The sequence below is a fragment of the Oryx dammah genome, unplaced genomic scaffold, assembly GCF_014754425.2.
Source record: "Oryx dammah isolate SB20612 unplaced genomic scaffold, SCBI_Odam_1.1 HiC_scaffold_24, whole genome shotgun sequence".
NCBI lineage: Eukaryota > Metazoa > Chordata > Mammalia > Artiodactyla > Bovidae > Oryx > Oryx dammah.
In genome coordinates, this window is record NW_024070208.1 from 35,434,009 (window position 1) to 35,460,751 (window position 26,743).

The 26,743-nt window shown below is 38.8% G+C and overlaps 1 protein-coding gene across 7 annotated transcripts in view; it reads left to right on the top strand.

The window, feature by feature from the left end:
- ZDHHC20 (zinc finger DHHC-type palmitoyltransferase 20) overlaps positions 1-26,743 on the top strand; it is a 58,598-nt gene that overhangs the window by 14,295 nt on the left and 17,560 nt on the right. For all 7 annotated transcript variants that reach the window (XR_005725625.1, XR_005725627.1, XR_005725626.1 and 4 more), the window contains exons 2-7: positions 7,892-7,918; positions 11,574-11,677; positions 16,034-16,154; positions 21,266-21,335; positions 22,387-22,419; positions 23,019-23,139. Coding sequence is in view for 4 of the 7 variants with exons in the window: in XM_040266796.1 (XP_040122730.1) it covers positions 7,892-7,918; positions 11,574-11,677; positions 16,034-16,154; positions 21,266-21,335; positions 22,387-22,419; positions 23,019-23,139 (476 nt within the window). In the remaining 3 variants the exon portion in view is untranslated. The remainder of the gene's footprint in view (positions 1-7,891; positions 7,919-11,573; positions 11,678-16,033; positions 16,155-21,265; positions 21,336-22,386; positions 22,420-23,018; positions 23,140-26,743) is intronic.

Below are 26,743 nucleotides of genomic sequence, written 5' to 3' on the forward strand. Positions count from 1 at the left end.
AACTCTGCAACATCCTTTGATCTGCAGTCTAGCTTTATGTTTCATGACCATAACATTTTTTAAAAGTACAGGCTTCTTGTGTATAATGTCCCTCAGATTAGGTAGGTTTGACATTTCCTTGTGTATACGTTTTTAGCATGAATACCACAAAAGGAATGCTGTGTCATTGGTTGTACTATCTTGCTATGCCATGCTAAGTCACTTCAGTTGTGTCCGGGTCTGTGCGACCCCATAGATGGCAGCCCACCAGGCTCCCCCGTCCCTGGGATTCTCCAGGCAAGAACACTGGAGTGGGTTGCCATTTCCTTCTCCAGTGCATGACAGTGAAAAGTGAAAGTGAAGTTGCTCAGTCGTGTCCGACTCTCAGCGACCCCATGGACTGTAGCCCACCAGGCTCCTCCATCCATGGGATTTTCTAGGCAAGAGGACTGGAGTGGGGTGCCATTGCCTTCTCCATGTACTGTCTTAGGGACTGTTTATTTGGGTCAGCACTTAAGGTGGTATCACCAAGTTTCCCTGTAAAGGTATAGTTTTTCCTTGTAATTAACAAGTATTCTGGGGACTTCCCTGGTGGTCCAGTGGTTAAAGGTCCACTTTTCAATTCCAGGGACCCAGGTTTGATCCCTGTTCAGAGAACTAAGATCCCACATACCGTGGAACAACTTGGCCCACACACCACAGCCTGAGAATCCCTATGCCGCAAAGAAAGCCCATGTACTGTAACAAAGGTCCTGCATGCTAGGCTAAGACCCAGTGCAGCCAAATGAGTAAGCATTCTGGTAGATCCAGACAACCCCTACACATCTCTCTTTGAGGAAAGACTTGGTCAGTTGTGGTGGGTACAGTCAGCTCTTTGACCATGACTTGGCTCACCCAGGGATACAGCCATCCTGGGCCATGGATGACATGAGAGTTCCCTGCCTGTGTCCAAGGCTTGGATAGGGCTGCCCCTCAGGGAGACCTCCCTCACGTCCTTTGATATGTGTTGTTCGCTCCTGAGTTTCTTGCAACCCAGACTCTGTCTCAGCAGCTGATTCTAGAGAACCCAGCCTAAGATAGGTATCTCTACAGGAAAATCTGTTCACAATTACTTGGACTTATTCTTTTTTATCATTTCTTGGGGATTCTTGCTTGGAACAATTTACTGTGCTGGTTGCCAAATGGTGATTTTCTTTTAATTCTATGATTTTGTCTGCATTTAATAGGATTCTACTGAAAGGAAGAGCTTTGCCTCCCCCTCATTCATTCATTTCACTCATTTATATCAGCATGTTCTCATGGATTCTTTTATGGGTTATAAGTGAAAGTGAAGTCGCTCAGTCGTGTCCAACTCTTGCGACCCCATGGACTGTAGCCCACCAGGCTCCTTCATCCATGGGATAATCTGTCATTTATTTTGTTGCTCAAATTGTCCCAATTTTAGCCAGTAGGAACCCTTGCAGTTTGGGTTCTGTGTCCTTTTGACGCGTCCCCATCATTTTTTTCCCTTATTTTCTGGCACCAAGAGATTTTTTTCAAGCTTATTTGATACTTTTCCTGCCCCTGGAACCTGCCATTTCAAAGTTGACCAAATCTGAACATTAAAAAATAAGAGCCTTCAAGTACTAGAAAGAAACGTAGGTGGATGATCTTATGACCAGGGAGTGAGGAAAACCTGTTTAGGGGGGAAAAAAAAGGATGTGACAAAACAGTTTACAGGGCAGGGGAAATGAAAATGGCTTATAAATATATGAGAACATTCTTACCCTCATACACTAAAGGTTTGAAAATTCTTAATTGTAGAGAAACAGGCACCTCATGCACTACTGGTAGGAGTTTTAAAATGGTACAGCCCCGTAACGGGATTTGGGGGAAAGCAGACAGATTTGCTTTCGTCCAGTAATTCCACTGTTAGGAATCTACACTGAAGATAAACTTCCACCAGTAAACGACACATACATAGGGTTATTCATTGCTGCACTGTTTGTAACAGCAGAAGATTGGAGACAACCCAGATGGCTATCAATAGAGGCCTCGTTGTATAACTGGAACACCCACACAGTGGAATACCATGTGGTGCTCTAAAAAGCAAACAATGGTTATCTCTATGTACCAATGTGTAGTGATTTCTAGGGTATAAGTGAAAACAGCAAGGATTGAAACGCAACATTCTAAAAACTAAGATCATGGCATCCGTTCCCGTCACTTCATGGCAAACAGAAGAGGGAAAAGTGGGCACAGTGACAGATTTTATTTTGGGGGGCTCCATGATCACTCTGGATGGTGACTGCAGCCATGAAATTATACGCTTACTCCTTGGAAGGAAATATATGACAAACCTAGACATCATATGAAAAAGCAGAGACATCTCTTTGCTGACAAAAATCCATATAGTCAAAGCTGTGGTTTTTCCGGTAGTGAGAATTGGACTGTAAAGAAAGTTGAGTGCTAAAGCATTGATGCTTTTGAATTGTGGTTCTGGAGAGAATTCTTGAGAGTCCCTTGGACAGCAGGGAGGTTAAGCCAGTCAATCCTAAAAGAAATTAACCCTGAATATTCACTGGAAGGACTGAAGCTGAAGCTCCAATACTTTGGCCACCTGATGGGAAGAGCCAACTCATTGGAAAAGACCCTGATGCTGGGAAAGATTGAAAGCAAAAGAAGAGGGCGGCAGAGGATGAGATGGTTGGATAGCATCACCAACTCAATGGACATGAGTTTGAGCAAACTCTGGGAGATAGTGAAGGACAGGGTAGGCTGGCGTGCTGCAGTCCAAGGAGTCACAGAGTCGGACCCAACTTAGCGACTAAACAGCAACAACAAACCAGGATATAAAGGAAAAAATTAGAAATACGTACTTGCTTATTTTGTTGAAAGAAATGGTGGAAGGATAAAACAGTAATAAAAATTACTACCTGGGATGAGGGAGTGAGGAATGAAAGCCAGACCTTTCTTGAGTACCTTTTTATATAGTCTTAGCTTTTAAACATTAACATTTGTTATATATCCAAAATAAAACAGAGGAGGTAAAAGCAAACTAAAATTCAAAATCACAAAATAAATGAACTTAATTTTTAAAAGTTAGTATTATGACTACACAGAAGAAAGAATTGTTTCAAGTGACTTTTGAACATACCACTCCTTAGTTGGTTGTCATTTAAAGCCAAAACAGAATAAAACAAAACTTCTAAGAAATCTTAAACTAGTATGTAGTTTTTAAACTATTTTATGTATATTTTAGGATAAACAAATAAATTAGGAACTGAGATTTTTATTGTGAAAGTAAAAAGATACAAATATAATGCCAAAAAATTAAGAAAAACCAATGTTCTGTTTGAACTGGAAATATGAATAAATATAAATGTATAACACTACTTCTAATGTATAGTACTATTTCTGTAATTCAAAGGGCCTAAAAGCAATGAAATGCCAGTAGCTATAAGCACCACTAGAATTCAAAGCTTGGTCTCTAAATGTCATTGAAAGGGGCTTCCCTGGTGGATTAGTAGTAAATAATCCAACTGCCAGTCAGGAGACATGGCTTGGATCCCTGATCCGGGAAGATTCCACAAGGCACCAAGCCACTAAGCCTGTGTGCTACAACTGTTGAGCCCCTGCTCTAGAGCCCGGGAGCCACAGCTGCTGAAGCTGCGTGCCCCAAAGGCCCCGCTCTGCAACAGGAGAAGCTGCCACAGTGAGAAGAGGGTAGCCCCTGCTTGCTACAACTAGAGAAAAGCCGACGTAGCGACGACCCAGGACAGCCAAAAACAAATAAAATTATATTAAATATCGTTAAAAGGAACCAGAGCCCCTTGGAGAAACGGCTAATATCAGGTCCAGGGGAGGAGGATGTACAGTGAGCCTAGACATCTTGTGCTGTATTAGGAAGTGCTCAGAGACCAACAAGGACGATTCAGGAGGCTAAGCTGAGATAATTTGAACATAGGAAATGAGTGTGGTTGATGACACATTGAGTAAATAAAATCTGTAAATTTCTGTATTGATATTCAAAAAGGGGAAAAGTAAAATTATTTGCTAACAACGGAGGTGAATATTATACCAAAATCTTGTTCTGAAAATGGGTAATTAAAGGGAAATATATTTTTGTACTGCCTTTTTAGAATGACTTTGGTTCATCTCCAGTGAAGGAAAGCTTATTGCAGAAGAATACCAGCTTAAAAGTATGGAAATAAATAATAGGGGTGTTTAATGGTGCTTTTCTAATTCTACAAAATAACAGGTTCAGGCCAGGCTTATCAGTGGATGCTAAAACCGTTATGTGGAAAGTTTTAGGGAAGAAGATATTCACATACCCTTAACGTTTTACCCTACAAAACAATTTCATGATTGTCAAAGTGAGAAATGGGCCTTTACGAAGGAGAGACTTGAAGTCACTGGGTCACCAAGTGCCCCAGGTGTAGCGTCGCTGATGGTGACAGACTGGAGTAGTGTGCCCGCTGAGCCGGTTCCCTGTGCAGTACCTCATCAGTGCTGTTGTCCACCCTCCTCAATGCTCTCACCCATGGCACTCGCGGAAAGTCTGTGCCAAGATGCATAACCAGACTTGAGAACTAAAGGCAGAGTGTCAAAAACAGTGCCAAAAGTATACCTAACCTCTGGGGGAAAGTTAGAACAACAGAAGGCATTTCATCAGAAATTGTGGAGGCCAGAAGGAAGTGCCATGGCATTAATTTATCAAGTATTAGAGGAGAACTGTCAACCCATCCCACGTCCAGCAAAGGTTGGCTGTTAGAGATATCAGCATCCTCTTCATTATAAGTATCCAAAGCAAAAGCTGGATGAAGGAAGTAATACGGCTGTCTCCTCACACATTCTCACTTGTCAAGGAAGAAAGCTTTTTTTTCCACCATGAATTCTCCTTTACCAAAGACATATTCATCAGCCATGGCTCTATCTCACATGGCCAGAGTAGAGACAGGATGGTGGTAGAGTGAGAGTATCTGGGATTTTCAGTCTCAGTTAAAGGGGGAGCTAGGCAAAAGAAGGCAATAGCACCCCACTCCAGTACTCTCGCCTGGAAAATGCCATGGACAGAGGAGCCTGGTGGGCTGCAGTCCATGGGGTCGCTAAGAGTTGGACACAACTGAGCAACTTCACTTTCACTTTTCACTTTCACCCATTGGAGAAGGAAATGGCAACCCACTCCAGTGTTCTTGCCTGGAGAATCCCAGGGACGGGGAAGCCTGGTGGGCTGCCGTCTATGGGGTCACAGAGAGTCGGACACGACTGAAGTGACTTAGCAGCAGCAGCAGCAGCAGGCAAGAAAGGATGTTAGTCACTCAGTTATGTCTGACTCTGCAACCCCATGGACTATAGCCTGCCAGGCTCCTCTGTCTGTGGGATTCTCCAGGAGAGAATACTGGAGTGGCTAAACATTCCCTTCTCCAGGGGATCTTCCCAACCCAGGGATCGAGCTCGGCTCTTCTGCATTAAAGGTGAATTCTTTATCATCTGAGCCACCATGGAAGCCGTAGATGAGAAAGGGGGGCCGTTAAGTGGAGAAGGGCATGTGGCAGCTCTCATGTTCACAATCCTAAATTTAGATTAATATTATCTGCAAATGAGATTATACGTGGTCACTGACATGATTGAATAAAAAACATTGATTATACCTTTAAAAGGCACATGTAACCATTTAGGTATTTGTAATGTTTTTGTAATTGTGGATTTATTATCAGAAGAATTTTTTTACCTGTATTGGGATCCTTAGAAAATAGAACATGCCTGTGTGAGGCTAGAGGCTCTGCAGACAGCTTCTGACAGTCCTGTGTCTGTGTAATCGGTGGGCAGCCAGCAGGTACTGAGGGCTGTCTCCACACTACCCTGTGTCAGGTGCTGATCACTCAGTCCTGTCCTTTCCTCTAAGAGAAATCTGGAAGGAGCTGCAGACTAGAAACTTGCAATTGCGCACCTGTGTCAGTGGTATTATGATAAGGGAATTTTAGAGTGCCATAGGATTGTGTGCCTAGGAGGTGTGTTTGCTGGCTCTTTGTGGTCAAGAGAACCCTCCAGGAGAAGTATGTTCTGCTCAGTCTGGGTTTGTCCAGCTTTGGGGTACAGCAGCTCTGTTCCGTCCTGTAGTTGCATGGCTGTCTCGGGGGAGTTGGATGAGGCAGACTAGACGCTGTCAGCCAGATGCAGTTAAAACCAGACTCTGCTTTGATAGTGTGATCACAAGTAGGCTGCCAGCTTTTGATTTTCACTGTGATTAAAAATGTTATCCTCCTGTAGTTTTACTTTGGATTTCTGTTATGAATGAGGTTGACCATCTTTTTTTTGTTTGAGATGTCTGTATTTCCTTTTCTGTGAAAAAGTAGTTTTTTTGTTTTTTTTTTTTAACAAATTCTTACTGATTTGTAGGTACTCTTAAATGGAGAAATTAGTTTTTAGTCTATAGTAAGAGTTGTGACTATTTTTTTTCCTTGCTTTTCAGTGATTTTTTTCAAGCATTTACTTTTATAAAATCAAATGTATTGATATTTTCCTGTGGCTTCTATGTTTCGTGTCATAAACTGAAATACCTACTCAGCTCCAAAAGTGTATATATTTTTAGATTTCTCCTGTTTCATCTAGTATACCCATGATTTTGTTTTATTTTTTGCATTTGTCTTTGATATACATTTGGGGTTTATCATGGTCTGTGTCGTGAGTCTCAGCGGTATTCCCACATGGCTACCTGTATCCTAATGCTACTTATTGGCTCTATTCACACTGATTTGAAATCCCATATTTATCATAGTAAATCCTTACATGTATTTGGGTCCAGCTCTAGGAGATAATGAAGGACAGGGAAGCCTGGTATGCTGCAGTCCATGAGTATGCAGAGAGTTGGACTTAGGGACTGAACAGCAACCATTTTGGAGTTTTCTGTTCTGTTCTATTGATCTATTTATTCATGAGCTGGTACAACTGTTTTGTAATACTTAGAGCATTTGTAGTATTTTTATAATACTGTGCCCTAGTATTTAGCATGACTACTACTTAATTATTCATCTGTTCCAGAATTTCCTACCTCATTATGTAAGTTTATTTTTCCACAAATGAACTTTGAGATCTAACTGGTTAAAAAAATAAAAGTATTTTCACTGAGGTGACACTAAATTTATGAGATTAACCTCAGGAGAATTGCCATGTTAGTGATGACTCTTCTGTGTAGAATATAAGCCCTTGCACTTGTTCACATTTTTATCAGTGTCCCTCAGAAACATCAGAGTGTAGATCACAGAGGGCATAGTGTTTGTTACTCTGAAGTCTTTGGACTTCTTTCTATAAAGTGACCGGGGATGTTGAAGCATATTCGATCTTTAGATTTGCTGGTAGTGAGGATGTGTCAAACTTATGGTAGAGAGTAGCTTTCAGCCATTGCGTTTGAGAAAGTCCTGAAAGAAGGCAATAGGAGAAATGAGAGGGGGTGGGGTATTTGAAGAGACTGAAGTAGTAGAATCTGTAGTACCCAGAGGCCCCTGGACTGTCCAGAGAGGGGAATAAATAGCTGTTCTCAGGGTTTCAAAAACTGGAAAGAAAAAAATGCTTACCCCCTGCAGGGGTAAGTTCCTCTGTTCCTGAGTGCCATAAAGGAAAATCCTTTTATGTAGGCAGCATTAAGAAAAGAGCGAAAGAAAACATAGCTATAATCATATTGACATACTTAAAATTGACAATGGTCTGAAGAAAAATTTTAATATGGTTGCAGTGTTAATGATGAAGAATCTGAATTTTAGTTTTTCAGGGTTTTTTTGAGTGTACAATTCTGAATTTGCATTAGTGTTTACATCTTATAACTAAATTTTATGTTTATAAAAATGATATTAAGATGAATAGTCAACCTGAAATAAAGTTTATAAACAAGTGTTTAAAGTGTATTTATTCCCTGTGTTTTCTTCTATTCTAGTTACACTTTCTGGAAATGGAGAAAACGGTAAGGCACTTTTAATTTTTAGTCTCAAGTAGATAACATAGTGTCTTAATTGCAACCCATATACTTGTTATTTTAGTGATGACTGTTTGTTTTGGTCTTCAGAAAGAAAATACACATTGTTAAAGTTTAAATTTTATTGGTTTGTTTTGTTTGTTCTCATTTTATCCTTTTGTTTAAAATATAGTACTTTACTACTCATAGTCATTTAATAATTAAATGACCAAACTGAATTTGTAAATTAATAGTACTACTTCATTTTGAAAGAGAATTAAAGTTTTTATGACTAGTCAAGGAGACAGTGTCTAGAGAGAAGAATCATGACTCAAAATTTCATTGAAATAAAAGAAAATTTTATGTCCTTTGATATCAAATTTCAAAAGTAAAATTGGATTTGAGATACAAAAATCAAAGTTTCTGAAACAGAATAGTTAGAAATTATTATTAAAAAAAATTTTTTTTTGGCCTTGCTGTGCAGTATGAGGGATCTTAGTTCCCTGATCAGGAACTGAACCCATGTCCTCCTACAGTGGAAGCAGGGAGTCCTAACCACTGGACCACCAGGAATTTCCTAGAAATTATTAATAAATATTCTTATTGTTGAAAATAGAAGACCTTAAGCATATAAATCTCAAGCTGACTTGGAGTCTAGTTTCTCAGTAACAGAATAAGTAGAGACAATCTCGATAGGCTTGTTTTTCTTGCTTAAAACTATTTTCTCTATGTTAAAAGCACAGGTACAGAAAGTAGACAATTTCTGAAGTTCTTATAAGAAAAACTTTTACTTGAATCATTATTTCAGGGGGCTGTTTTCCCCATGTCTTTCAAAGAGTCAGACTTTTTTGATTTATAGATTTAGTTTTTTCTTTCAGCTTTGATTTAATTTAAACTTTTACTTTAAGTATTACTTATAAACTTTTACTTTAAGTATTACTTATAAACAATAATATTTAACATATATATGGGATTATTAGTAATCCCATTAATTTGAACTTATTTAAAAACAATATTTCCTGTTATTATTTATATTATAATTTGATAGTTACCATCTATTAAGTACTTACTATATTCTAAGCAGTATACTAAAAGATTTAAGCTTTTATTTCTTTATCTCAAAGTAAAGATTTTTTTAAGGGAAAAACTATTTTTGTTATTATGGAGAGCAGAAATATTCTAAAGAAATATTAAATGTTTAACAGTGTTAAAGAGTATATTGTTTTATATTCTAGCCTTAGTTGTAAGTAACTAAATGATTAAGAAGTTTAAAGTAACCTCAAGGTTACCATTTATCCGAAAGCTCTACAGTAACATATAGATGAGGATTGATAAACTTGATTGAATATGGGAGCCCGGCAATAATATAAATAAGTGAAGTGAGCTAGGTGAAGATAAAATTGCAGACTTGGTAAAGAAAGGAGTTCCATGTTCGTGTAACAGTAGGAGGCTGAGATCTAGCATTTTGTCCCAAAGGGGGGAAAAAAAATGAAGGAATGATATCGAATCCATTGGTTAGATGATAGGGTTTAGCCTAGAGGGAGCTGAAGTGGTAGAGAATGCAGAGTTTTGAGGAACTGGAGTTTTCAATGAGGAAGACAATGTTTGTGATTATGAAAAGAAAGTGTGTTTGCAAATAGAAGGAAGTTGTGGTTAGGACTTCATGTGGGACTCAGCTGTCTCTGAAGTAGGAGTGACACTAAGATAATAGTTAGAGAAGTGGAAAGGATAATTTTAGATATGACATAGTGGGAAAGACCTTGGATTTTTATCAGGCATATACGGGATTTGAATTCTGGCTTTATCATTTAGTCAGTAAGTGACACTGGGCAAGATATGAAATTCTCTGAGCCTTTGCTTTTACATTTGTAAACTGAAAGGATACCTACAAGACCATCGTGAGCGTTATAAGTAAGGCGTACAGTTGTCTCCTCAGAGACTTTCAGCATGAAGAAGGGCTGATTGAGGCGCTTCGGTTAAATACGGTTACTAGGAAACTCCAGAGTTTTAGCATGCGTTTGTTAGTCATGTAGGTGGAGCTCTTTCTCCAGAGTTTCACAGCCAGTGGGCAGAAGAAACTCTGAGCCACATGTTCTTCACTGACCGTTGAGATGGACCAGGAACCAGAGAGTGGAGGCGAGGACACCTGCTGGCTTGTGCAGTGACCCAGACGAGACGAGCAGCAGTCGAGGAACTAGGGCACTGGCAGTGAGAAGACTGAGATGTTTACTTTGACACAGATCTTGGGAGCTAGAAAGTAAAGTACGCCTTTTGTGAGATTAGCCAGCCGTGTACTGAGGAGTCCTCGAGCCCTGGCTTCCTGTTTCGATCACCAGTGTGACTTAGGCTTCTGTTCTGTTAAACCACTGTGGACCAGTGTAATTGCAGAAAGAAATGTTGAGGTTCAGCAAGTTGGGGTCAATTTTTTTATCATTTTATTTAAAAGCATTTTTTAAAATCCAAAAACTTAAGGAAGAATAACCTCAGGGCAAAAGAAGGACAGTTGTTCAAATTGAATACATTAGCTTTATTAAAAACTTCACTGCATTGTTCTCAGTGTTTCTCATTTAACTGCAAACCAGTGAAAACTCAAATCAGTCCATAAACTTGGGAAACACTAAAATAGGGAATGCACAGAAAAACACAAATTTTGAGAAGAAGGAATTGATACGCTTGGATAGCAGTGATGACGATAGCCAATATTCACTGAAGATTTATTGCATGTCAGACACTGTTCTAAGTGTTTTCCATTTATTCACTCATCAGTGATAGGCAGCTAAATTAAAAGAAACTCATTTAAAGTGCTTTAATTGAAGTCAGAGTAAATCATTTGGGAAGAATAGTATGAAGGGGTGAGGAAATCTGAAAGTAATGGAAAAAGTAACATTTGAAAAAAGTACCTTTTGGAAAAAGTAACATTTGATCTGAACTCTAAAAATGAGCAGAATCTCAAACTTTTATGCATGTCTCTGCTTTGTTTTCTTCAGTGAGTTTGTGGTGCTTCATTTCAAATTGAAAAAGGATTTAAGCACTTGATAGATAGTTCTTGCTTCTTTCTATCTTCTTACAGATAGAAAAACTACAGAGCACAGCAAAAAGTTTTTAGTTATATCAGTGAGTTAATGACGTTGGAATGTTACTTACACTAATCCACTTAGGAAACTGTTATGGGAAAAATTCAAAGTGGCTAAACTTTTTCATTACCCTGTGTTGAAAAGGACAGTGAAATTTAGGATAACTTTCGAGAACAATCCAGGAATTGAGTTGTTTATTTTCAGTGTTATAATTCCTTGGATTTAATGTTCATAGTGATGGAATCTGTCTTAAATAATTTTTAATTCATTTAAAATATAACTTTTAGGAAGTCCTTTTGAAGGAGATGCTTTAAAGATTTCAACTTAAACCTTTAGCAACTTAATAAAATCAAATCTTTACTTATAAACCAGGCCGATAACCCTTAAATGCAAGAACAGAGTGTTTTTTCATATCTGTAATGTTACATCATGCAGATAAAAGAGTGTATATATTTGATGTTTTTAGTATGTTTTAATTGAATTTTTTATTGGATTGAGCCTCCTGACTCTAAATACTGTGTTTTAATATGTGATGTTTTTTCCTGTTTTCACCTGGATTCAATGAAATGTTGTTTGTTTTTATTTACCAGGAAAGGCCGTTGTTTACCTTGTGGCTTTCCATCTGTTCTTTGTTATGTTTGTATGGTCCTATTGGATGACAATTTTCACATCTCCCGCTTCCCCCTCCAAAGAGGTAAATTTAATGCTGGTAAATTACCAAATGCTTTCACTGATGATGGAATTGTTTTCCCTGTGTTACCTTTGTTGAAACTCTATTACATGACGCGTTTGTTCTGTTTCCATTCATAAACTGCTCAGTGACTACATTGTGAGTTTGAGTCGTCAGCCTCTCAGACACAGCCCACTGATGTCCTTCGTAAAAAATCCATGATGGCACTACGGTTTAGCTGTGCCGTGCTGGGTTTTTTTAAAGACATACTTTATGTCACTGGAGTGAAGAATCTTAAGGGACGGAATTGAGTTAGGAAAATAGAGTTTATTTTTAGAAACTCTCTTAACACTTATTTTTTTTCTCAGACCTGAACAAATAAGCTGCAAGTAAATAAAGTGTTTTGATGATGGGAAACAAATCGTCTGTGCTGTTGCTTGTGACACCTAGTGTGGCTAGTGTTTTTTCTACATGGAGGTTTCACTTGGAAATAACACAAGTATACACGTATGTGGAGTAAAACTGAAGACCGTTGTGTCCATTTCAGCTGATACAGCCAACTGCATTCTCTTCAGTTCAAGTTCAGCATAGCTAGATAGAGCAGAACACACTAGATAGAGAAGGACTCGCTGGATGGAGAAGGACACACTCTCCACAGAGTTAGACTTATCTGAGTTTGATCTTCTACTCTAACATGTTTTTTAATGAATCCAAGGAAGGTGGAGCCAGCAGTCGTTCCATCCCCATAGGATGTTTGTGAGGAGTAAATGAGATTCATTCACGGAAAGCTTTTAACATTGGGCCTGCCTTATGGTTAGCACTCAAATATTAGATGACATAATAATATAGTTCCTTCCCTTTGTATTAAAATTCATCAGAATGCATTAAAAGTTACAGACATAGGTTTAAAGACATCGACTTCCATTTAACTTTTTGTAGAAGAACATATATGCAGAAACTATATACACTGTAAATGTATGAATAAATGGGTTTTCATGAACTGAGCACATGTGAGTAACCAGCACCCAGTTCCAGAAGCAGAACGTGCCTGGCATCCCATGAGCCTCCTGCTTGCGTGCCTTTCGTGAACTTTCTCCTTGTGTGTGATTCTTCCATGCTGTTGTATGTAGTTGTGGCTCAATCCTCCATCGTGCTTATGGGACACAGTTTACTTATCTGGCCTCCTGTTGATGGGCATTTGGGTGTAGAATTACTGTCTGTATTCTAGCACACACAAACATGTTGCTCTTTGGGGCAGGTGCCTGGGAGAATTGCTGGGTTCTGCCTGTACGGTCAGCAGTAGTGGGTGATGCCAAATGGTCACTAGCCCATTGTTTCTATTGGGCACTTTTGTTTTAAGGGATAATGTAAACCATTAATCAAGCTTACTGTTGCTTCAAATATGTTCTTCAGGCATTTGCTAATAATTAGTTGGCCCTTAAAGTTAATTACAAACTGCCATCCATACCTTAATCTCTTAAATTGAAAAAGATTACCAGTAATGATGGCTATTGGGAACATATCATGTATAAAACTAAATAGTCTTTACAGGAAACAGAATAAGGAGAACAGTTGGTGGCACTTTTGAGAAGCAGGCTAGTACAGAGGCACAAGCTCCATCTGCCTCCTCCCTTTGCTCTTCTGGCTGCGGGGCCCTGCGGCTGCGGCCCTGGACCTCCGAGCAATCCTCTGTAAAGTCAGGGTGACGGTCTCACACACCTTATTGGATTGTTGTATGGGCTGAATAAATTGATCATACACACACGTGATCAGTTGTACTTATATAATTACTGCTATATGTAAAGTGCTTAGAAGAATGCCAAACATATAGTAAGTGCCATCTAACTGCTACTTTTTCTTTTTTTTGGCTGTTGTTTTTACGATATTGCACCCAGGTAGCATTTAGCCCAGCACCTAAGCCTTTCCATCCACTCCCACATCGTTGCCAGGGGTTTATTCACTTCCTGGTTATAGTCCCTCAGGAGCTGAAGTCTCACTGACTTTATCTCCACTAATTCTTCCTGGAAGTCTGTGTTCAAGTAGCATGTTGCCCTCAATATACCATTTTCGCCTCTTTGTGTTTTCCATATGCTGCTGCTTTTGCCAAGATTTTCTTTCCTGCGTTACCTTCCTGGACGATTCCTGTTTATCCTTCTAAACCCAATTTAGGTACCTCTTCTTCCAAGAAACATTCATGGACAGCCCCCACCCCTCCTGAGGGAGCTTTGATCACACCTGGTAAAGCATTGCTAATTTGTCATTTGTAATTCTTAACATTCGTAACTGGACTATAGGAATGTATTTTTGAAGGCAAAGGCTATATTTTTATTCATCTTTGAGTCCCTGGTACCCGGGACAGTACCAAGCATATACTTAAATTGAAACATCTGAACACTGTGTTTAAGATAATGACATTTCATAGTTTGAATTCTGTTCAGTAGTATTTAATGAAAAATAGACAGTAATAATTTCAAAGGTCTAAATTGATTTTAAGTTTTATCTTGTTCCATTCCTTATCTAAAATCCTGGTGTCTGTTGATATTTTCATTTGGTTTAAGCTTTTCATAATTCTTAACCATAGTTCGTAAGGAAAAGTAATGATTTTGAGCCCTCCCTAGAAACAGGCCATGGAAGTCTGTTCAGATTTTACAGGGAAACTGCAAAATTTGATTAGAGCATCTTTTTTCCAAGTATGTGTTTAACGTTATACCGTATGATCTTTCCTGGAGGAGGGAACAGCAACCTAATCCAGTATTCTGGCCTGGAGAATTCCATAGACTGTATAGTCCATGGGGTTGCAAAGAGTTGGACATGACTGAGCAACTTTCACTTCACTTCATATGATCTTTATTCTCTATTTTGAGTGTTTCAGAGATGTATCTTGTCAGGAAAGAACTTTCTAGCAAGTCAGCTCTCTTAAAGGAAAGCGGGCCATCTTATAGAGTAGGGAAGTGTTCTGTACCTGAAAGTGTTTGGGGAGGATGGATCTCAGAAGTGCCTGGGTGTTTAGATAGGTGACCTCCAGAGTCAGCTTTAAGATGGTGGGTATTTTTTCTGTCCAGTTTGTACGTCCAAGTTCCTTCTTGTCTTTCCTAAGTAATTGGGTGATTGCTTTTGCCATTGTGGCTTGGTGGTGGGAGCCAGGCTAGGTGATCCAAAAGGACTCTTCTGTTGCCTCAGCCATTGTGTTTTAGTCTAGGTTAGAGGAACAAGTCTGTAAAAGGCAAAAATACCTTTTCACATTAGCGGCATAGGGAGAAACATCCTAGAGCAGAACTAACTCAAGCAACTTGTGTTTTTCTATCAGCTCTGCCAATAATTATGCAGTCTTAGAAAATTTCCCTAAGATGCATGGGATCACAGGTTCCTTATCCCAAGGGCTTCTAATCTGTGCTGTGCTATCCCATTTGTAAAAGAAGAGGCAGTCCTGTTACTGATGAAGAGTCATCGAGGGTGGGCAGGTTTTGTTACTTAAGTTAGCAGGTAGACCAAATACTCAAACGTTAAAAGATGAACCTCCAGTTAGGACTCCTTAGGCCTTTTCAAGCAAAACCCTGTAAGTAAATAATAGTTGAGGAACAATATTGTATGAAACATGATCAAGAGCATGTCTCAGGCCAGTCTTTTTTTTTTAGAAGAAATCTATGAAATAAACACCAAGAGAAATGTAATAAAAGCTCCTGGTTACATGAAATAGAGTTGTGAAACTGAGGTCCTTGAGATACAGGGATGACATGGAAAGAAGCAATGAAACAAGTCCTTTGTAGGAAAATGCTGCCCACCACATGGGAATTAAAACTTGAGAAATAGAAGCTGGAAACAGCCCTACAAAAGAACTGCTCCTTGAGAAAAGGAGACTGTGCTTGCCTTGACAGTCCTTAATAGTTCTGGAGAAAGTTCCCTGATTGGTTAGTGTTTTAAAAACAAAAAAAAAAAGCAGTAAAAGTTGTCCTCAGGAGAAACTTGGCCAGAAAATAGCTGGACCCCTGCCTGTGATTTGCCCCCAAGCAAGTGAGTCTTTGAACATCTTCCCAAAGATTCAAAATCTCTTGACACTTTCAAACAGCAAATGTTTTACTAGCACAAAGTGTATATGAAGCTCTTTTTGATGGGGAAAGTTAATTTTTTCTGTAAAAAAGAAAGATGCAAAAATATTTTCATGTTCTTTGCCATCATTAGCATGGAGGGCAAATATTTTCACTCTGTCAAAGGCATGTAAAAGGTGCTTGATTAGCTTTCTAAACAAATTTGAAGAAAAAATTTGCCTTTATAGAAGGAAAGATTTGTCTTTTTCTGTTCTGGATAAAACTTGTTTTTCTGAGCATGATAGTTAATAATCACGGGATTGAAAAGAATTGATAGTTATTTCTCCTTCTATAGTTCTGCTTGTCCAATTCTGAGAAGGAACGTTATGAAAAGGAATTCAGCCAAGAAAGACAACAAGAAATTTTGAGAAGAGCAGCAAGGGACTTACCTATCTACACCACATCAGCTTCAAAGAGTAAGAAAAACAAAGCTTGCACTTTTCCTCTCCAAAGAATTGGGAGAATGTGGTCATTTTTGCCAAAATACCTTTGCATGATTTGACTACTAAGTGGGTATTGTGGTTGTCACAAATGGTGTCTGCAGAAACAAGACTTCTCTGTGTTCTGTATCTTACACGGTGTTTCAGATACAGGTGTGTACCTTTATGTGAAATATAGGTCTTTATCTCAGGTAAACCTGTCTCAGGTGTTTGAGATAGATTTACCTGAGATACAGGTATTTCAGATACAAAGTCTACTTTGATACAGACTTTTTATGTGGTTCACTTTAATGTTGATCTCTCTTGTTCTGCATTTTTTTCTAGCTCATCCTTCATGGCTAAAAATTTCATTTACAATTTTTAGTAAACTGTCATTTGGAAATCCTGGTTTGAATTTGAATATTTTGTGTCATCCCTGAGTAATATTTAAAAAATCAAGAATGTGCTAACCTAGAATGGGGAGAAATAAAAGCCACAGAAGGGAAGAAGCTCGTTAAGGTTGTAAAGCTACCCCTCAGAGGGCCGGACTTGGAAGTCCACTGTCTGCTCCAAAGTCGTGCATGCTTCTGCTCTTCGCGCACCACTGACACTTGGGCCTTTGAGGGGGATGGGTCTGTGAGTAGCCCAACTGGTTATTTAATTGTAGGAAGTTGTTTAAAATTATGTATTCTATATCTCATTAATTCATTCAAATACAAGATAATGTTGACAGCTGACAGTCTGATCTAAGTCCTTTACACATATGAGCTCATCTGAGCTTCACACCAGCCCTGTGGGGAGTCCGCTTTACAGATGAGGAAACAGAGGTGAAGTACCTTGGTAAAGGTCATACAGACAGTGTGGGGAAAGGTGTCCTGCCTCTGAAACCCACTATGCTGCTCAACTCCAAGGGGGAATAGAGCTTTTTCCTTTGTATAGTTCTGTACATATGCTGACTTAAGAAAATTTAAAATTCATGCTAGATTTTAGGAGGGGATATTTGGCCAACATTTAAGTTTTCACGTGTTTAATACAGGCACCCTTTGGAGAATACTGTGGGTTCAGTTCCAGACACTGCAATAAGGCGAGTCTTGCAGTAACGCGGGACACATGAACTGTTTGGTTGCCCAGTGCATGTTGAGTTATGCTTACACTGTAGGGCAGCCTATCAAGTGTGCAATCGCACAATGTCAGAAATGCAGGTACATACCTTAATTTAAAAATACCTTATTGCTAAAAAATGCTTACCATCATATGTACCTTCAGCAAGTCGTAGTAGTAATATCAAAGGTCATTGATCACAGGTCACCATAACAAATGTAATAATCATGAAGTTTGAAATACTATGAGAAATACCAAAATGTAACACAGAGATACAAAGTGAGCAAATGCTGTTGGGAAAATGGCACCAGTCCAGTTCCTCAGTGCAGGGTCCCCAAAGGCTGTCAGTTTGTGAAGAAACACAGAGTCTGTGATGCACAATGAAACCAGGTATGCCTGGCCTGTCCTTGTGCACAACCAATATATTACTGTGTAGAATGAAACCATGGATTTCAGATCAAACCCCAGCTTTTTAGTTACTAGTGCCATGAGAATCACTTAGACTTTCTAAGCCTGGTTTCCTCATTTTAAAATGAGAATGCTAGCACCTAAATCTCTGGAGGTATTCATAAATGAGACAAGCATTGAGTGTGGATCTTGGTATATAGTAACACACTTTCAGTACATAAAAGCTTATTTAAAATAATCCTTCTTATGTTTAGCTATAAAATGTCTAGTTCACAGCAGTTGTTAGTAGTTGTAGTTCCATAGATTAGACATTTTTTTCTTTCTGTACATGCCGGGAGGCATAGCAGGATCTTAGTTCCATGACCAGAGATCAAACCCGTGTCCCCTACCATCCTGAAATAAAAGCTGAGTCCTAACCTCTGGACTGCCAGGAAATTCCCTAGATGTTTTTAACCCCAAGACCAAGATTTTAGAGGATTTATGAAGCTTTGAGATTATATACAGAATTTTAGGTACTTCTTGAAGTAGCCTGTTCATAGCAAGATCTGATTTTCAGAGCAGTAACTCCAAAGAGTTGAAAGCCACTAGGGTAAAATCTTTACCCTTAAATCTTTATTACTCTTCATTCGTTATAATGGCTTTCTACTAATCTGAATAATACCCTTCATCCATTGACTATTACACCAGAATTATGCTGGGCACTTTATGGTGATCATTTACCCCTCAGAGCCACCCTGAGACAGCACTGCGCTTGCCCCCATGTTAGAGATGAAGGGGTGACACAGGTGAGGTCCCTAAAGTCCCTGAGTGGCATGGTCTGGGATTCATGCCTTATCTTCTGACTGCAGACAGTCTCTGCCCTTGAGCACTGTTTTATACTGCATTTCTACTGCTTAGAATCCCAAACATTGACTTTTTCCTTTTTATGGAAATAATACCATACATCCTTTAAAAAACAAAATATAGAACCACACATTATATGAAGTGGACCTTTCCTAGACCAGAGATAGTGAATGTGATGGTGCTGCCTTCACAGCAGGGGTGGTGACTTTCACTAAATACCTTCCTGTGCTTTTTGAACTATGTGCCTAACAGAAGCAGAACCATGTGGATGTCTTATCTATTAAGGAAACAAAAACGAGTCTTCCTAAAAGTCCCCTGTCTACAGTCTGGATATGGCCAGTGTTTCTCTCTGGCTTGTCCTGCACCATTACCCGGTCAGCTCTACTAAAACTGTGCTTCCTGCACCGTTCCCTGGGTCAGCTCTACTAAAACTCTCCTTCCCCACTTTATTTTTACGTCTTTTTGTCTGCCTCGAATGATTGTTTTCTCCTCTCTAAGTCTGTCAGTACTTTAAAATTTTAATTCACTGTCTACGTCTTCAGCCGTTTGTTCACGTGAACAAAAAGTGATTTTTACAGTCTTCTCCGAACTTCTCAGCTTCTTACCTTGTTGATCCCAGCTTTCTGTCTGGTGGTTGTCTCTGTTGTCCTACAACCTGACTCGGTCCTGCAGCTCTGGCAGCTGGAGCTCCGCCTGTTGTCCTAACACAGTGAGCACCTTCCCCAGGCATTCAGTAGGTATTTGTGGGGTGAAGCTGTTCCTGGGTGTTCTCTGTAATGCCTGCTTATATATACACTTGAAAAATCTCCCTTTTCTCCTCTTCAATAGTTTTCCCATTCTAGAAAATCATGGATGGAGGAGCCTGGTAGGCTGCAGTCCATGGGGTGGAGGAGCCTGGTAGGCTGCAGTCCATGGGGTTGCTGAGTCAGACACGACTGAGCGACTTCACTTTCACTTTTCACTTTCATGCATTGGAGAAGGAAATGGCAACCCACTCCAGTGTTCTTGCCTGGAGAATCCCAGGGACAGGGGAGCCTGGTCGCAGAGAGTCGGACACGACTGAAGTGACTTAGCAACAGCAGAGCTTCACTTCATGTTTTATCAGAAATAATATTGTCATAACAATAATAATTGCTTTACTGAGAATTTGATAAGTTCCAGAAGATTTTTTTTAATTTGCACAATAGTCCACTACACTTGATATTATTTGCACTTAACAAAAGCAGAAATTGAGTCTTTTAGCAAGTAAGTTACTATCAAGGTCACAAGGGAGTAAGTGGGAGAGAACCAGTGTGAATCATGGTAGCTGCCTCTGGACTTGGGGCTGCCCTGCCCATGTTCAGCTGTCCGCAGGCCTCTCCTTCTGGTGTCATTGTTCTTGTCTTTTGTGAGACTTGCATAGAGATGGCTGACATTTGTCTTTCCTTCTCCCTGTTTGCTCCTCATAATCTTGCTGCTTAAACATTTCCAGCCGGTTTCTTCCTTCTGCTTGCAGGTGTACTTCAAAGTACATCTCCTCTTAAAAACAACAGCAAAGGTTAGGTTCTGATGTGTTCCAACTGTGACTCTTGTTTTCTCTTCCCCATAATTCCAGGTCTCCTTGTAACTTGTCTGCACACCGGCCTCTTTTCCTTTCCAGCAGGTTCCAGGCAGCTGGCTTTCATTCTTCCTAACCAAGCTTAGTGGCTTTTTGTCAGCCTAGCTGCTTAAAAAACTTTCTTCTTTGTGCTTTTCTGTTCTAGTTGTTTTTGCATTCTTGAATGTTTATTCTTCCTCCTACACTTCTTAACCCTGCCTCACAAGGTGCTTTTGTCCTATTCTTTTCATATAGTTCCTTCAGCTGTTTTCAGCCATGGGAGTCTGACACCACAATATTGTGGTGTTTAGTTTACTGTGTCTCAAATAATTTGTTTTCTGAATTGTTTTCAGGACTGAGTTAAACCTTTTTTTCATATGAGTTAGCAGACTCAAGGCTGTGGTCACCCTAGCGCTCACTTGTTAGGCGGCAGGGGATGACAGCTGCACTTGGGGCCACACATTTACCATGTCTACGAGTGAGGGTTTCATAAGGGCACTGCCCAGCCCTCCCCCAGGGCCTCTGGAAACTGTCAGGGCTTTGCATTCACCTTGGCGTGTGTGCCCACTCAAGCTCCATTCTTGTACTTCCTCCAGCTTCCAAAGGACAGTGGTTCCTGAGTGATCTGTGGTCCAAGTTCAAGCCAGACAAAACCTAACACCTTGGGGGCAGGAGGGAAGTCTATTGTGTTCAACTGTATATTCTCAGCATGAAACAGTGTTTATCTCAGAGTAGAGACTCTGAATGCTTGTTGAAGAGCAAGAAAAACAACCTAACCCTCCTCCTGTACTCACCCCCTCAACCCATCAAGCTCATTTCTGTCACTGGCAACATTATTCTTCTGGCAAAATACCCTGGAAACTGCAGTTTTTCTGATTGCTGTGTTTACTTCAGTTTTTCTGTCTATTCCGTCATCTAAGACTCTTCAAAAATCTTCTCAAAAAGTCTGTTTAGTTATTGGTATTATTTTTTAAATTATCAATTGTCAGTTTCCCAGAGGTGAACTTGATCTCAAATGTGCTGGAGGAGAATCCATTTCGGTGTTAATAAAATGAGAACTAAGAACAGATGTGCTCAATAAATTTAATGATAGTCACAGAAAAAAAAAAGCGAATTTTATAGTTGTATTAACTCTAAAACATATATCCTTCAACAACTTCCTTTTAATTCTTAAATGTAGCCGTCAGATATTGTGAAAGATGTCAGCTGATTAAGCCTGACCGTGCGCATCACTGCTCAGCATGTGACATGTAAGTGCTCCTTGTTGGCTGTTGTTCAACCCAGGACCAGAACGAGTGTGGGGAGGACAGGGGGAGAAACTTGCCCAGGACACTGCCTCGGCTCCTGGTACCACTCTGTGTGCAGAGCTGACAGGAGTCCATGCACAAGCCAGAACACTCGCTGAAGTCACCTCAGATGACAGTTCCTGCACCACTTAGATCTTTAAGTATGTGTACTACTTCTGTTTATATTTAAATGTAATATTGATGAGCAAGTAAGTACTACCTCCATGAGAAAGATAAACTTTATTTCCTGAGTTAAAAAGACCATGACAGTTTTCTTGCTTTTATTATTAATGTTGGTATTAAAACCTAACCAACCACAAAAATATTACTTCCAGTTACCACCTGTGAAGTTATTCCCCCTAAAATGTGAAAGATTTTATCTCTTACACTCTTGTGAGAAGGTGGTATGTTGAAAGAGAGACTCTTAGTGTGGGAATCCCAATGAGTCCTTGAACTTCAGTGAAGGAGGCCATTTGATTTTGTTTATTGTCTAACTTTATGCAAATATACATCGAATATACTGATGGAGGGACAAATGTGGGGATTTTTTTTTTCTGATTATAAAATACAGTGGTTTTTATACATGGGATAGAATTGTAATAAATCTGTGGGAAGATGGACTACCTACAAGCCCATTCATTGAACACTGTTTTGTTTCCAAAGTTGTATTTTTATGACTTGCACATGTTTAAAATAATTTTCCCTTTTGTCTTCCTCAGCTGACTCTGTAAACTACATCTAGCTACTGTTCCAAGTGCTATATGCATCTTATCTGTGTATTACTACAGTGTTGCTTGATGTGGTTCAAGGCAGCCAGCCACGTTCAGCTCAATTCTCAGTATGAAAAATCACTGCCTCTTACCTATGTGAAATAACAGAAATTGTCTCTAACCTAATTCTACTGGGTTGGTTTTCCTAAGATGTGAAAGGGAAATAAGTCCAAAAAAACACGAAAATCAAATTAGAATTAGTGGAATTTTTTATATGGATTTTCTTCTGCTCATTTGTTTCTTAGGTGTATTCTTAAGATGGACCATCACTGTCCTTGGTACGTATAAAACACGAAGGAGATGACATGAGGTGGGGAAGTGGGAAGGAGGGTATTTATTTAGAGTGATTGATCTCAGTGTTCCTAAATTTTGAAGGTCAATGTAATTACTCATAGATATCAAGATTAATGTAGTTTTATGTTTCTGTTTACATGTTTTTCTTTAAAAATATATTCTGGTGTTATTAACCCAAAAAATTGTACAATAAGAATTAACATTGAAATTCCAAATTCTTACAGAATTAATTTAAAACACATATCCACAATTAAGACACTGCCCCTTTCTTCTCAAATGAACCATTTATAGTTATAATGCTTTTACGGTTTTTGATATGTCCTATTTGTTTTCATCGTGATTTAAAAAACAACAATAAATTTACCACCTTGGCCATTTTTAAGTGTACAAGTTCAGCAGTGTTAAGCATGTTCGCATTGTTTTGCAACCAGTGTCCAGAACTGTTCATCTTGCAAAACTAATACTCTGTCCCCATTAAATAGCTCCCTACTCCCCTCCTGAAAGTCCCTGGCAGACACCATTCTAGTTTTGTTTCTCTTAAGTTTGTCTTGTTTTTACAGTGTGATTTTGTTTATTCTTCTAGGGTGAATAACTGTGTGGGATTTTCTAATTACAAATTCTTCCTGCTTTTTTTATTCTACTCTCTGTTATATTGCCTTTTCGTGGCTACAACAGTTTTACAGTACTTCATAAAATTTTGGACGGTAAGTCTTTTTTCTATCTTAAACATGTATTTAAGATTTTTAAGATGGTATTTCATAAATAATTCCTTCACTCTGTATTATAAGTAGACAATACTTAATTGTACTAGTTAGAATTTATAATGGCTCAGAAGACAAATGGGGTTTAAATTTCCCTTCCTATATACATGTTTATTTGTGAATAAATGAGTATTACACAGGACATAGTGAGTTTCTTTTAGTAATTCAGACTGTTTTCAGCCATACTCTTAACAATGGGCTATCAGTTTTAGGGAAGGAGTTCCTTTCTTTGAGTTGATGAGACTTAGTGAAGTTTTTACAGTAATAAAATTGAAACTCCCAGCCTCAGATAACCATTAATCTGTTTCTTGTCTCTATAGATATTAGTCATTTTCCTATTGTGAGTGGCAGATGTTTTCCCATTTTAATTGATGTCTTATAACTTCATTTTGTTTTTACTAAATCAGTTTTATATTTTTAAAGTAGTACTTTTTAATTATGGTTTCTGGCTTTATTTTAGTCACTGTAAATTTATACAAATATTCATCCAACTTTTCTTCTAGCATTTTTTTTTCCTTCATTTAAGTCTTTAATTTTGAAGGTGGGGGTTATTGTGGTTAAAAGGTGCTTTTGTATTTACTCTTCTTAAAAACCCTATGAAGGTATTTTAAAATGTAGGTTTTATTTTTATTCAGGTGTGGTGAAACTGACAGATCAGGAGGTGATAACCTTGAAAAGATAGCTTGTTACTCAGTTCCAAGGGAGGGTTCCCACCACACTCCTCAGGCCCTCATGGGGAAGCGCCAGAGTTGCTCAGGAAGTTGAAGGCACAAGGGCCAGAGCCTTCACTAGTGTCCATGGGAGAGGCACAGTGAGGCAGGCTAAGTGCACATAGGGTTAGCTAGTTTGAGCAACCTCAGTGGTCTCTGGGGCTCCAGGCAGTCCTTGTTTGCTGTGAGTAGGGCTGGATAGTATTGCCCACTGGACTGTGAGAGCCAAGTAACCAGAGGTGTTTTGGAGTGTGGGCTCTAGACCAATTAGTTTGTATATAGTTTGAAAAGTGCATTCCTTGCTGTCTCTTTTAAGAAACGGATAGCCCTGGGAGAGGCACTCTCTCCCCAGTCAGCTAGGATCCAGATGCTCGGAGCATTGAGGCTGAAGAGAAGAAGAAAATATAGTTAATGCAGAAGGAGCTCTTATTTTTCCAGCTTTCAGAGTTGTAAACTGAGGTTGGAGAAGTTAGGTAAATAAAGTGAAGGTTGAATCAGTGCCAGATTAATGAAGTCCAAATTATAGAATGTCACATTTCTTTATCAGAAACTTCAGCAGTGTTTGCATGTAATGATTTGTTAATGAAAAAGTAAATATTGTCAAACTTTTTAAGATTCATGATGAGTAGGTAAAGACTAATAACTTAAGTCTGCTTTTCTCTTCATTCTTCAACAGTTACTATGTGCCAAGCACATATGTTCTAGGCACTTTGGTTATATCAATGTACAAAGCAGACAAAGAATTCTCTTTGTAGAACTTACTTTTGAGAAGGACTAAACAAACAGTAACCATAGTAAATAAGGAAATTGTGTTGTATACTGGAAACTAAATGCTATGGAAAAAAAAGTAGATCAGGGTAAAGGACTTAGCAAGTGTGTGGAGCAGGTGGGTATAATGGGCAAGTTATAGTACTAAAAAGATTGATCACGGTAGACCTCAATAAGAAGATTAGATTTGAGTGAGACTTGAAGGAAGTTAGTGGATATCCGAGAGAAGATTATTTGTGCACCCAACAAATGAGCATGTAAATATATAAAGTAAATATTAACAGAAGTAAAGGGAGAAATAAGAGAGCAAGACAATAGACAGAAATAAAGGATGAAAGTAAAGGGAGAAATAGCAAGATCACAGTAAGGGCCTTTGATCAATGGATGGATCATTAGACAAAAATGAAATAAAGAAGTATTAGACTTAAATGACACTTTAGTCCAGAGGGACCTAATGGACAGAGCACTCCATCCACAAGCAGCAGAATACATGTTCTTCTCAAGTGCACATGGGACATCCTCTGTGATAGGTCACAAAATGTGTCTTGTCATTTTAGGAATATTGAAATGATAGCAAGCATCTTTTCTAACCACAATGGTATGAAACTGGAAATCAATTTTAAGAAAAATAAACTGGAAAATTCACAGATATATTTAGATTAAACAACATGCAGCTGAACAACCATTTGGTCAAAGAAGGAATCAAAAACTATTGAGACAAATGAAAATGGAAATACAACATAAAAAGAGTTCTGGGATGCAGCAGAAGCAGTTCTAAGAGGGAACTTCATAGAGATAAACCTATGTTAAGAAGTAAGACATGATCTCAAATAACCTAACTTTACACCTCAAGGAACTAGAAAAAGAACAAAGCTGCAAGTTCATAGAAGGGAGGAAATAACAAAGATCCGAGTGAAAATAAGTGAAATAAAAACAAGGTAACTAAAACTGAGAGCTGGGTTTCTTAAAGAATAGAGAGACCTTCAGCTAGTCTCACCAAGAAGAAGAAGAAGAAAGAGGGGACTCGAAAGAGGAGACGTTACAGCTGATAAATACAAAGGGTCAAAGGGACTTCTCTGAACAATTATATGCCAAATAATTGGACAACCCAGAAGAAATGGATAAATTCCTAGAAACGGACAACCTACCAAGACCAAATCATGAAGGAAGAGAAAATCTGAATAGACTGATAAATAGTAAAGAGATGGAGTAATCAAAAACCTCCAAAAGTTCAGGACCTCTGGCTTCACAGGTGAACAGCCTACACTGATCCAACTCACACTCTTTCCAAAAGTAGACAAGAGAACACTTCCAGGCTCATTTTATAAGGTCAATATTATCCTAATACCAAAACCAGACGAGGTCACCACAAGAAAATTGCAGGCTAAAATGCCCATTGAACATAGATTTTTAAAAATCCTCAATAAAATATTAACAAGCCAGATTCAACGATACATTAAAAGGACCACACGTACCCTGATCAAGTAAGATTTATTCCAGGGATGCAAGGATGGTTCAGCATCTGTGGAGCAGTATGTGTGATACATCCCATTAACAAAATGAAGGATAAAAATTATATGATCATCTCAATAGATACAGAAAAAGCATTTGACAAAATTCAAGATCCACTTATGGTAAAAACTGCCAACAAAATTAGTATAGCGGGGACGTACCTCAGTTTAATGGCCATACATTGACAGGCCTACAGCTGACATCATACTTGGTGGTGAAAAGCTGAAAACTTTCCTCTCATATCAGGAACTAGACCAGGATACCCACTCTTGCCACTTCTATTCAACATAGTATGGAAGGTCTTAGCCAGAGCAGTTAGGCAAGAAAAAGAAATAAAATGCATCCAGATATGAAAGGAAGAAGTAAAGCTCTCTTCGTGTGCAGAGGACATATTATGTTAGAAAATCCTAACGACTCTACCAAAAAAAAAAACCTGTTAGCTAATTAATAAGCAAGTTCATTGAAGTCGTATGATACAAAACCGATGTACAAAAATCAGTTGCATCTGTGTACACTAATAACAGATTTTTAGAAAGAGAAGTTAAGGAAACGGTCCC